The sequence below is a fragment of the Phaethon aethereus genome, assembly GCF_964289735.1.
Source record: "Phaethon aethereus genome assembly, chromosome: 2".
NCBI lineage: Eukaryota > Metazoa > Chordata > Aves > Phaethontiformes > Phaethontidae > Phaethon > Phaethon aethereus.
Window position 1 is genome coordinate 39747151 of NC_138582.1, and position 12818 is coordinate 39759968.

At 42.6% G+C, this 12818-nt stretch overlaps 1 protein-coding gene across 1 annotated transcript in view; it reads left to right on the forward strand.

The window, feature by feature from the left end:
- Nucleotides 1–3583: 3583 nt before the first annotated feature.
- Nucleotides 3584–12818, forward strand: part of PDE7A (phosphodiesterase 7A) — a gene marked incomplete at both ends in the record, with an annotated part of 78549 nt that continues 69314 nt past the window's right edge. The window contains one exon of the mRNA XM_081996890.1: nt 3584–3721. Within this exon, the coding sequence (XP_081853016.1) occupies nt 3584–3721 (138 nt within the window). The remainder of the gene's footprint in view (nt 3722–12818) is intronic.

The window sequence follows — 12818 nt, forward strand, 5'->3', positions numbered from 1 at the left end:
AGCCCAGCAGAATGTCTTGCTGGTATACCTGTGTGATTTCATCCTCTTTTCATAGTGATCAGGAAACTAATTCTGATTTTGTGATCTTTCATCTCTCTGGTTTCATGAGTGCCTCTCTTTGGATAAATCTGGTCATCAGTAATGCTTCTTCCTTGCTAGACAGCACCCTGAAAATGGTAACAATGTATAAAAGACATTAACTGTAAATGTGTAAAGAATCATTGAAACTTTATTAATGCTCCCTAAATTTGAATAAACTCTGATTTAAACTCTCTATTAAAGGCTATATCTGCCATGATAAAGAAGCCACAATACGCAGGGCTTACGCAGGTGAACTGTGGCACCTCATGATGCCATATGACGCATTTAAGAAGGGCAGCACCGTGGTGCTCAAAGAACTTCATGCCTCACAAGGAAAACAACTTAATTCACAGCAAAATGCTGTGAATGAACAATTTGGTGTAGCTACACCTTTATAACAAAAATAAATAAAAACCTCTTTCCTGTGCTACAAGCTCTTAACTTGCAGAAAGACAAGACAGCAGACAGAATAGGCAGGATATAGGGCACAGAACATGCACTCTTTTTGTAACAAACTTACTTAGGTTGAAAATATTTGACTTATGCTGCAATTCTAAGGCTTTGTCTATCATCCTGAGGTGGGATTCTTCCTCGTAAACTTGTACAAGAAATCATCACCTGGCTAATATTAGTAACTCCTGTACTTATTAAAAATCGTAATTTGTGTCCTGAAAGCAGAATACTTATAGAATCAGTCACTGCCTGGAAAATCTATGCTTACTTCATAAGAATGTATTTCATATTCCTTAAAGGTGTTTATGTAACATTAATTAGAGATCAAAGATAATTTGATTATTAGTGAGGGAAAAGAAAACGCTGATCATGTTATTTAAGGATATACTAGCTCAGACTGAGCACTAATATGACCATAAAGAACTAGTTTCAACTAGCCAGATAGAAAGTATGTAGAGCTGATAGGAACTGTAAAACACATTATCAATAATCTTTATTTATAGTTTGACCTTGTAGGATTGAAATATAGACTATGGACATTCAGTGAAAGCAAGAATATGCTTTTTTCCCCCCCCTACAAAACACGATATATTGTTCATAAATTGAATTCTAGATTGACTAGAGTAAAAATCCATCCCACCTGAGTACAGAAAACTAATTTGTTACTAGTAGGAAAGAACAAAAAAGTAATTTTGAAAAATGAATGGGGGAGGGAAATCCTGACTCCACTGAAGCTGGTGGAGTTCTATCAGTAACTTAAATGCACCATTGATTAAATGTAAGCAGGCCAAATACGAGTAAACTGTCAAAGAATGCAGAAGAAAACCTCACATACCTTAATTACTGGGAAAAAAAAAAAGGCTGAGTATGTTATTTTACTCTGAATTATTATGTGCTTATTATATATTTTGAATAATTGCATGCATATATTATAAAATCATACTGTGAATGCTTGTGACATTTGTATTTCACAAAACAGGATAAAAACAGCTGAGGAAAGCTTTTATGATGAGGCAGTCATCCACTGTCCTCTCTCAAGTGTCCGCATGTCCTTGTGGCTATCCATGAGACAATGTGGGATTGCAGTTCTGCAAAATAACGAGGTGCATTTGTTAATATCGTAGCTCAGAGTAAAATGTCCATCCGTCCACATCCATAAAACTTCTTGTTTTTGCAACTAGTTCAAGCAGATGAAAATCCTCCATATAAACCACCTATTCTTTCCAAATGGGTTCCTCCAAAGCCATGTCATTGCCTATAAATAACTATTATCATGTGAAATCTAAACCTTTCTGCCAGTAAGCAAGCACTTAGAAGAACAATGTATTATGCAAAATTAAATCATATGAATCATTTTGCAAAATCTGGTTTTTAAGTAGGTACAGGCACTTCATATATTATTCAAAGAACAAAAATGTTCCCTTACCTGTCATGCTATATTTAGGATTTTTTTATGATGGAGAAATAAAAGAGATGAAAGGATGGAAAAAAGCAGCTGCAGGGAGAGACAAAGGGAGGCTTAGCCCTAAAGAATCAAGCAGTTTAGTTCCAAGTGTCCCAGCTAATGTGACGTACACAGCTAAGGACAAGATCACCTCATGACTTACACTATTTCTTCCTTAAGTTCAATTCCCGGAACTGTGCGGTTTGACAGGAATCTCATATTTTACCTCAACAAGAGTTACATGGTTTTATCTCATCTTGCAAAAAAACCACCCCTCCGCACTCTAAAAAACGAGCAGCAAGGATTCAAATGCCAGTACAACCTCCTCCTTGTATTGGTTTTGATTGATAGTGCGTTTTAAACAAAACTGTCTTTCCGTGCTTGATTTTCGAGTAGCCACGCAAATTGGGCGTTCAAGGCCAGGCCGTACCGACCGGTGCCCGATCTCCCGCAGATCTCGCCCCAGGGAGACGGCCGCCCCTCAGCGAGGCTCCCCCGGCCCTCAGGGCACAGCCGGGGAGGGCGGAGGGCTGACAGAAAACGCGGGCACCGAGTCACACACCCCCCGCCTCCCGGGCCCGCTCCCTTCAGCCCTCGCCCGGGCACCGCCGGCCACGGCACGTGGGTAGGACGGAAGGAGGGAGGGGCGGAGGGCGGGAAGTGCCGCTTCCCGCCCCTGCGCGGGCAGCGCCACCGGCCGCGGGGCGTGGCGGAGCCCGCCCGCTCAACCGTCCACCTCGCCTCAGCCCCGGCCTCGCCGCCGGCCGCGGCCGCCACCAAAGGCGCGAAAAGGAGGGCGCATGCGCCTGCCGCGCCGCGCGGGGCCCGCTGGCGCCGCCGAGCCACCCTGCTGCGCACGGGCGGGCGGGAGGGAGGAAGGGGAGAGTGGGTAGTTACGTGATGACGCTCTGCGTGTCGCCAGTCGCGCGACCCACGCAGAGTCCGTCGGGCTTGTGCCTCCTCCTCGGCCAGTGCGCTCGGGGCTGTTCCGAGTGGGGGCGGGCGGGGCGAAGGCTTCCTCCCTCCTCCCTCCTTCTCCTCCTCCTCCTCCTCTCCCTCCTCCCCCCTCCCTCCCCGGGTCCCCTCTCCGAGGGCCCGGCCCCTTCCCCCCGGCGGAGCGGGGCCGTGCGGCGGCGCCTCCTCCTCCTCCCGGCCGTGCCGGACAATAGGGGCGAGCGCGGCGTGTGTCTCACCCAAAGCGGCCCCCCCCAGGCCGGCCTCGCCTCCATGCGCGGCGCCGGGCAGCAGGGCTGACAGCGAGTCCCGCCGGCGGCAGCGAGGCCGAGGGAGCGGCGGCAGCCGCGGGCTCCGGGCCGTAACTCGCCGCCTCGGGCGCTGACAGAGGCGTCCCGCTTCGCCGCCTCCCCCTCGCTCCCGGCGGCGGTTCCCGCCAGGCTTTGGCGGCGGAGGACAAAGGCCCGGGGCCCGGCGCGGCCCGGCCCGGCCCCCCGGGGGGTGCGGGGGCGGTGAGGAGGCGCCGGGCCCCCGCGGGGTTTCGCCGCGGGCTTCACCCCGCCGCCCCGCTGCGGCGAGCCCTGCGCGGGCAGGTGCGGCGGCGGGCGAGGCCGCTGCCCTGCGGGGGGTCGGCGCACAGAGGCTTCTTCAATGGAAGTATGTTACCAGCTGCCGGTGCTGCCGCTGGACAGGCCGGTGCCGCAGCACGTCCTCAGCCGCAGAGGGGCCATCAGCTTCAGCTCCAGCTCCGCGCTCTTCGGCTGCCCCAACCCCCGGCAGCTCTCGCAGGTAGGCACCGCCACTGGGCCCACGGCTCCCGCCTCGCCGCGGCGGCGGCGGGGTCTGCGCCGGCTCGGCGTCCCGCCGGTCCCCCGCCTGCCCAGGCGGGCAGCCCCGGCCAGACCCCGCCGCGCCGCCGCCGCCGGGGCCTGCCGTTGGTGTCGGCAGGGAGCTGGCGGTGCCAGAGGGGTGCGGTGAGGGTGGGCTGGCGGCGGAGCCCCCCCCCCCGCTGGCGCCTGGAGAGCTGCGGCGGGGGGTGGCGGCAGGGGCGAGCGGCCTGCCTCCCCGGCCGAGCCGCCCGTCGCGCCTGCCCCGCCTGCTGCCAAATACCGGTGGCGGCGACGAGAAAATACAGCGTTTTGTAGGTTAATGGCTAGTTACTGTCGAGGTTATCTTTTTAGCATTGGTTGTAGTGCGGGCGGTGAACTTCTTGGGGTTTATATCCAGAGCCAGGAAATTAGTTATTTCTTCTGTCATTTTTAAACTAGGGCCGTTGTTTAGCTTTTTACCTTGGGCTTTCTTTGAAGGGTCTAAGTTTCCTATGGGGTTGCCAAAAGCTGCAGTGATTTTAGTGAAATAATGAGCATGCATTGCAGTGTTTTATTTGGGATGCTAAGCTATTTCTTTCTCCAAGTATTAAGACTTGGCAATCCGTCTAGAAAGACAAAGATCCTTGGCTCTTTCATTTCCACGGTATTGTTCCCTGCCCGCATTACATCAGTCAGAAGATGAACTATACTGTATTTTGTTTCATCTCATCGCACTGGAAATACTACAAAAAGGGTCATTATAAGGACAAAAGGGAGGCTTTTTCTTGTGAACACTGCCCTAAATTTCTGAATATGCGTTAGTATCGTTTCCCAGCAAATAGATAAAATCATATTCTGGTAGAAGTCTCTGGAGAAAATTTGGAATTGTGGTGGATAGCATGTGTTTTGGTAGAAAGTCAGCCGATTTTGGCTTTGAGGGATTTCCAAAAATGTCTAGATTGAAAGTCTGTTTCAGTGCTCTGAAGTATTTTGTCCTTACAGAAGATGTTGTCTTTGCTTTTTACACATGTAAATGTTGTTTACATTTTTGGGGTATTTTATTAAGTTAGTCTGCTTTTTCATGACTTGCTGTGCTTCATATATGCATATATAGAAAATGCAGAGCTACCAGTCTCTTTTGGCTTTGTCCATGGTTTGGTAGCAGTGAAGCTCTGTGTGTATGTGAGCATTAGGCATGTGTATGTTTGGGAAGGAAGAATCAACAAATGCTGTGTTAATGACCAGGAATTTCAATGCAGATGGAAGTAATTATTAGTAAGCAAATGAAGATGAAAATATGTTGACAACCCTCCCTTCCTCACATATGAATATAATAATTAACAAAAACTTTGTGTTTATGACAAATTACTTTTCCACATAGCAACTGGGTTAGGATGTTTTGCATTTGTAGCGCTTGATCTGAATTGTACTTGGTGATGGTGAATTGTCCATACATATAAGTAGTCTTGACAGTCCAACCTAATTTACTATGTTTTGTCCTGTACAAATGAGAGAAGAGTCTTTTGTTTCGAGTTTGTGGTCTTCTGGGAAAATGAATAGGCAAAACAGTCAAGGTGATACATAGTACTTATTCCTTTTCTGCATGGTCTCCAGAGCAGGTGATGCATGAAGTGTATACAAGCTTATAAAATTAAATATGGTATTGACATTTAAGTGGGTTTTTTTCCAACTTTCAAGCTTCTCAGTGGATTCCTTGTTTTCTGACCAATATGCTACAGATACATTGGAGTGAGTCACAGGGACAGGTGCTTGAATAACTTGTAAAAAAGTGACAACTTATGCTTGACCAAGTAGTACTTGAGTAAACCAGAGAAATAAGCTGTATGTATTAATAAAAGGGAATTAGATTTCATCACTTAAATATCCTTTGTTAATATCAGCCAGCTGATTAGAGCACAGCTATGTTTGCGCTCTTTACATTTTTTTTTTTCCTTTCCCTGAAGTCTCCTACAGATAATAGGATGTGAACGTCTACAAGACCTGCAGTCACAGGCTGGTGTAAATGATGGACTAAGGAGCATCACCAGTGAGATTAATGATTCTATATAACTTTTGAACTTAATTTCATTTTGCAAGTGTCCTGCAAGACTCCTAGTATTCCAGCTCCTTGAAAGACATGTGAACCCTTACTACTCTGTCATTTTCAGTCTTCTGCTCGGGCTAGCTTTGAGCAATAGGAGTAAAACTGGACATGTGTATTAGCAAACTCAAGAAGCTGGTATGTACAGCCAACATTTTACGGTTAATACATGCTTGTCAGATTTTCCTAAAAAATGTAAGGTCTTGAAAATGGAATTCACACTTATAGATTAAAAGAGAAATGTATGAATAAAAGATTTAGGCATAAGACATTTTTGGCTTATCCTTTCAGTGAGGTGGTATTTTACATGGCGAGGACAGGTGAGACAAATGCATGCTGCATTAGACAGCATTTAATTGTGATAATGCTAAGCAGGCATATATTTATCTGTTTTAGTATAGTGAGTGAAATTTCAGTTTAATATTTTGTTAAAGTTTCACTAAATGGGTTCAAAATGGGCTCTGTGCTGCTTTTTTAAAGCTTAAATAAAGTGGTGCTGGAAATGACATGAATTCTGGTCTGCTCAGCCCCAGGAAGGGTAAATTGTACTTGCATTATTATTAGCAGATGTTTGTCTAATCTGTTTGCTTAATCTGTTTTTAAGATACAGTCTTACGAGATGCGGTGAGCTGACATAACTCATTATTGCTGAAGGTTAAAGTCCTGACATTGGGCATGTATTATTACTAACTTCCTTTATACCATCTCTGATGCTTGTCAGGTGTTTGCTGATTCAGTTCACTAAAACGGCAGAAAGCTAATACAAGCTGGAAACTGGATAGCTGCCTGCCAGCTCTTTGAATAAAACAGGCTTAGTGAAGTTTGTCAGATCTGAGTTGAAGGAAAGGATGGTACCACTAGGCTTTTTAAACCCATAAAAGCCTCAGATAATAGAAATTACGCAATCTCACTAGGCAACTTAACTGTTGTTAATAGTGCTTAACTGTTCTTGTCCTAAGAGAGTTGCTTCCTAATACTGAATTCAAGATCTTCCTTGTGGTGATTTACACCTGTTACTATCCCCAGTAAGTCTAGAGAAAAACTTATTCCTTTTCTCTTTGCAGTTCTCTTTTATGTATGAATCATTTCCCTGTAGTCATCTTTACTATTTTTGCTGTTGATACTTTGAAATTAAAAGTGACATCTGCTACCTGGAGATTATTTGTGATATTTATTGTTCAAGTCCACTCAAGTGAAAAACTGCTATTGTATGGGTTTATACCACTGTTTGAGTCAATAATTGTCTTTGAACATGAAATAATTTTAAATGCTAGTGTTAAAAGCTTTTTTTAAGGGCACTTGAATGGATAACTGTTGAAATGACTAGGACATTTCACACTGGTGAGATTGAATTTAGGTTCACTGTTAGATCAGGTGGATGTTAAGTAGTACATGTTTAGGATGTTCATTACAAATGTTATAAAATTATATTTTTTTAAATTAAAGCTGAGCTTTCAGAGGACGATTTTGGATTCTTTGCATCATCTGTTTTTTAACTTGTGTTGTTAGTAGTGAAAAATTGTTTCTAAAACGGCCTGTACTTAGTGTGACAATTTTTAGTCTGACTTTTTTAATCAATTGGGATTTATAATGAAAATGAATTTACTAATGTAACTGTGAACACTTTTAGATTACATGTCCTGTGTTGCACCCCCCAAAGTTGAATTGACATAAATGTATCACAAATAAGTAAGAAGACTGCCTAACCTGCTATTTTTGACTCATTTCTATCCTTCTACCTTGTAACTGGTTCTGCACTCTTCAGTGCCTCCAAAAATGGCATCAGTGGTGTCTAGTAGCAGAGTCTGAATAGAAGTAAAGATCTAATTTTGGCCATTCTGTCCTTAAATGTTTTAAATTGATGATGGCAAAGGAATTGCATCCTAAGGATGTAATTGCATGAAGAGGGAATGGAGCTAACAATAGAAGACTCCATTTGAATCTCAGAAATGTAGACACGAAGTCTATACCTGAAGTACCAAGTATTACTGTGTACCAGGTAGGAGGACCTTGTACTGGTACCTGGTATTTGATCATGTAGTTCATGGTCCCTCTTTATTGCATCTCCATTTCATGCATTTAAGCAATATAGCATCATGCTTCATGACTCTGTTATATACACCTGAATAGTAGACTGCAGATCATGCACATGGAATCCTAGATTTGACTTAAAGAAGATGCAAAAAGTCACTAAGAGCAGCTGGAAGTGTACTGTGCTGGTGGATTCTTCAGTGAAGTGTACATACTTCTTCTGAAAAATGTATTCCCCAACATCAGCCAAGTGCTTTGGCCACCTTTTGCTGTGTAACTCCTCTTTTCAGTGTTTGTCACCTGATGTGATCCAAACGCGTTTTGATCTGCATGTGGCATTACAGGTCATAGTTGAGAGGTGTATTTTTATGGTCTGAACATAGACATTGGTCTTTAATCCCACAGTTGCACCTTTTTGCTGGGAGAAGTGTTGGCATGACCTATTTTTCCCTTGCAGCTGCTCATTTCTGCTCCTGCTTTTTCCTCTTAGTTGTGTCAATATGCTGGTTTCAGCCAGGATAGAGTTAATGTTCTTCATAGAAACTAGTGTGAGGCTATGTTTTGGATTTGGGATGAGAAAATGTTGATAAGGTGCTGATGTTTTGAGTTGTTGCTAAGTAGTCAAGGACAGTCCAGCTTCTCGTGCTGGCCTGCCAGCGAGAAGGCTGGGGGTGCACGGGAAGCTGGGAGGGGACACAGCTGGGACAGCTGACCCAGGCTGGCCAAAGAGATATTCCATACCATATGACACCATGCTCGGTGTATAAAGTTGGGATGAAGGAGAAGAAAGAGGGGGAGGGACTGTCTTCCCAAGAAACCGTTACATGTGATGCAGCCCTGCTTCCCTGGAGATGACTGAACACCTGCCTGCCGATGGGGAGTGGTGAATAAATTCCTTGTTTTGCTTTGCTTGTGTGTGCAGCTTTTGCTTTAATTAAACTGTCTTCATCTCAAACCATGACTTTTCTCACTTTTACTCTTCCGATTCTCTTCCCTGTCCCACCGTGGGGGAGTGAGTGGCTGCGTGGTGCTTAGTTACTGGCTGGGGCTAAACCATGCCAGTCAACTTTTTTTTTTTTTTAAATCATGTTATTTTTAAGCCCTGGCTGATACATAGTACAGTTTCACAAATGATTGTTCCTGTTACTAAGGAGGAAGCAGTACACCACAATGCTAGACCAGGAATACTGAGGGGTGGGGAGACAGAAGGAATGCCTTAGGTTGGCCCTGCTATTGAATATGGAACCTTACCTGAAATCCCTTTCTTTCCTCATCTGCTGTTTTTAATAAATTTTCTTTTGTACCTTTCTAATCCTTTCCATCACTGTTTCTCAGTTGCTTCCTCTTTTATTAGCTTTCTCCTGCTGTTTCCCATATCTCTGCTGCATGAATAATTAACAAGTTAAAATAATGAAATAATTTTCATTATGTGATTCCTAGCCTCTGGAATTAATTCTGTGTGTTGCTGCTATGCTTGCCATTCCCTTCATCTTGTATTTATTGTGTCTGGTTGCTGAGATTGCATCTATTCATATGAGAGGCAGAGACTGACTGACTCTACATGCAGCGCCGACAAGTTCTGATTGAGGATTTCAGGCACTACAGTAATTTTATGTGGCAGTTCATTTTTAAAATGCTTTCTGAGTTTTATGACCAATTAACTTTTTCATATGTTGTAGTGTAAAGTAACATTGGTATTCATTCTGCAAAAGGTCATAGCAGCTTATTTCATGGCCTATAAGTGCCAATGTAAGATCTAAGTAGAATAATAGTTTCAAGTCCCTATTAATTAGATTGTCTTAAATCACCAGAAGTCAATTCTTCTTTGTTCAGATTGTGTAATAGTATGTCTTGTGCTTTGTATGAACCTCAATTTTCTGATGGTATCTTTAAAGAGAAATGGGTTTGAAAACAGAGGTTGTACCTATGTGCCCCTTTAGTTGTGAAATACTGAATTTTAACCATAAAACAATTTAACAAGAAGTTGGCATTAGTATATGAATATTCAGTATTCTATATGAACTAATAATGTAGTAACATAATGCAAATACAGGTTGTTGGAATTAGAAGTGTTCTGTATGGGAAATCTGTTAAAGCAGCTTTTCTTTAAAAAAAAAAACAACTGTATTTGCTAAGTAAGTCTGGTTTCCTAGGATGCTTGAGAAAAGCAACAGTATCCAAACTGGGTTAATTCTGAGTCAATATGCTAATATGCTTAATTATGAGGTAAAATAAAGTGTATAAAAACCATGTTAGTTTCATGACTGTGTTTCCAGGTCCTGCCAGGTTAGGGCTCATATATAAGAAACACCTTTTAGATTTGACTAAACCTGTTGTATTTTGTCGTTCTTAAAAGCTTACTAAATCTGCAGGGAAATAGTGAGTAATTTGGTAGCTCAAATTAGATCCATCCCCTCCCAAAGTGTGAAACCAAGGTAACTTGGTCGTCCTTTACTGTGTAAATCTTTGTCAACACACATCAATACTTCCCACATGTGAATTTGTACAGTTGGGTGTCTAATAATGGGATACATGAATTTACATATATGATTAAAGGAGTGTATCCTGTTAGAATGTCCTTTCCTTGTAAATGAAGGACTGAGGATGGAAATGCTAAAAAGTTGAAGAGTTTAATCTTAATCTTGGAAATCATACTAAATAATGCATTTAATGCAAATAGTCTTTTCTGTGCATGCACAGCTAAATAAATGTTCAATTCCACTTGAGAAAATTCTTTTCTATAAGCAAACACAAATGCTTGGTGTGTGCATGCACATGCATGGAGGATCTTAGAAGAAGCATGTGTCTGGGACCAGGAATTGAACGTAGACCTCTCAAATTCAGGTTCAGTGTTGTGCACAGAAATCCTCATAGGAAAACTTGGAAGAGTTTGTGTTTCGTTAGATGTGAAGTTTTCTTCAGTTGGTTCCGATTATGTCATTAACAAGTAACTGCAGTGTAAATAAGCACCCCGTGTAATCCAGCAAGGCAGCCTGCCAAAGACAAAATATTTGATTATAAAAATGCAGTTCTGGAAAACTGGATTTAAGGATTAGTTGGGGAATTGTTTATTTGTATGTTTACATCCTAGGTGTATTGTTAGGAACTCGTAGCCAAATATTTTGTTTTCTTTCTGGTCAAAAATAAATTTGTGGCTGTTATCTCACCTTCCCTGCCCTCCTCCCTTGCATACCCAGAGAATTTTTTATTTCTGTTACAGCAGTCTAACTCCTGTTTTCCTCCCACTTCCCCCCACTTTGTACACCTGTGATATAGCAATCTGATTTATTACCTTCCTGACCACAGTCCCACAATAATTATAATTAAAGACATTCCTGGAGTGTGCTTTCCATCGCAAGGTAGAGGGCAAATTGTTTTCTCAGCTCCTAGCTGCAAGTGTGAAGGAGCCAAAATTTGCAACAGGCCCTCCTTCTCTGTCTGCCTGAGCATCAGAAAGAGTATGCTGCAATAAGAATAATGAGGATAGGTCTGTATTAGCAGAATATTTTACTATTTCTCTCACTCCTTGCTGCTGGATGAGATATATGGAAAGGAGGAGGCTGTTTCCTCTACCAGTGATATTTTTTTTTTCCATAGCAGATATAGCTGGAGGCTACTCTGACTAGTAAAATTGGGTATTTAATGTATGTGAAATAAAACCAGTTTCCCACTTTAGGGCAAGGGGTCAATTCTATCCCAAGGGGGGAAAAAAAACAAAGGAAAATATAGAGGAACCTATTCCAAGGCTGTGAGGGAAAAGGTTATAGGTGACTCAAGTAGGTGGATCAACCTAGGTACAGGAAAGGTTTAGCATCTTTGTGCGCAGTCTCTGTCTGATGTGGTGGTTCTTAGTTGTCTTAGAAATTGAGGTACCCATGGTGTTGGGATGCTGACAAGCAAGTGATTTCCTGAGGGACTCGGTTATACATCTAGATCAGAAAAAGTTAACGCTCTTACGAAAAATATTCTGTTTTTCAGTAGTATAGTCCAGTAGTGGAGGGACCATAGCTGTCATGGCAGGAGTCACGCTGGCCTGTGTTTCTTCCTGCTTTATGTTTGTAGCTAATACACTCTATATATTGATGTTGCTGTTCACAGCGCGCTGAGGAGGTTTAACATTTAGGCATGAACTGGCACTTCCATTTTTAAAAACTTTTCAGTAAAGTTTCTGTGCAACAGTAATCTCTTGAAATGTGTATGTGTGGTGGTGGGGGTCTTGTCAGTAGTGCCCTGCCTTGGCTTCTCTTTTGGAATGGTAAAAACCTGTAACCAGTTCTCAAGAAGTCTTGAGTACTTAAATTTCCTAGATTGTTATCTGTGGAATTTTAGACTTTAGATTGCAGCAACTGCAAGAATCGAGCTCTTTCTGGTATTGGGCAAAGAAGAATCCATAGTTTCTTTTACAGCTGCCAACACGGTGTGAGAGTGCTAAATAGAAAATGTCTATGTATGGAAGTAAAGGTGAGGAGTTTTCTTTGTTCTTACTTATTGTGAGAGATCTAGAGTAACTTCATGAAGTTGTGTTCTGTCATTTCTTCTGTTGTAAGGTCTGAGCTACGTTTCCTTTAACATGGTGATAATAGGAATTTCTGCACTTTTCACTGGACTTAATGTATTTAAGCAGCTTTTCCTAGCTTGTTTTCATTTGGACAAAATAAACTGAATACATCTTTGTCCAGATAAAATATCTGATATTTAGCCCACAAATTGGCAGAGGAAGTGGTAGAACTTTATCTATTGCCTGAATTCAAAAAAAGAAAAAAGTGAACTTGAGTTCTTTCCCTTGAGAATCCCATAATGTCCCAAATACTTCCAAAAAATTTGTTGTCCACCCCAATTTTTTTCCTTCTCCTTTCAAAAAGGATACTGATTCTCTTCTGAATATAGTCACCTTGCTTATATCTGTGTCACTTCAGATTATTGTGAGAATTTTGCAACCTACCAT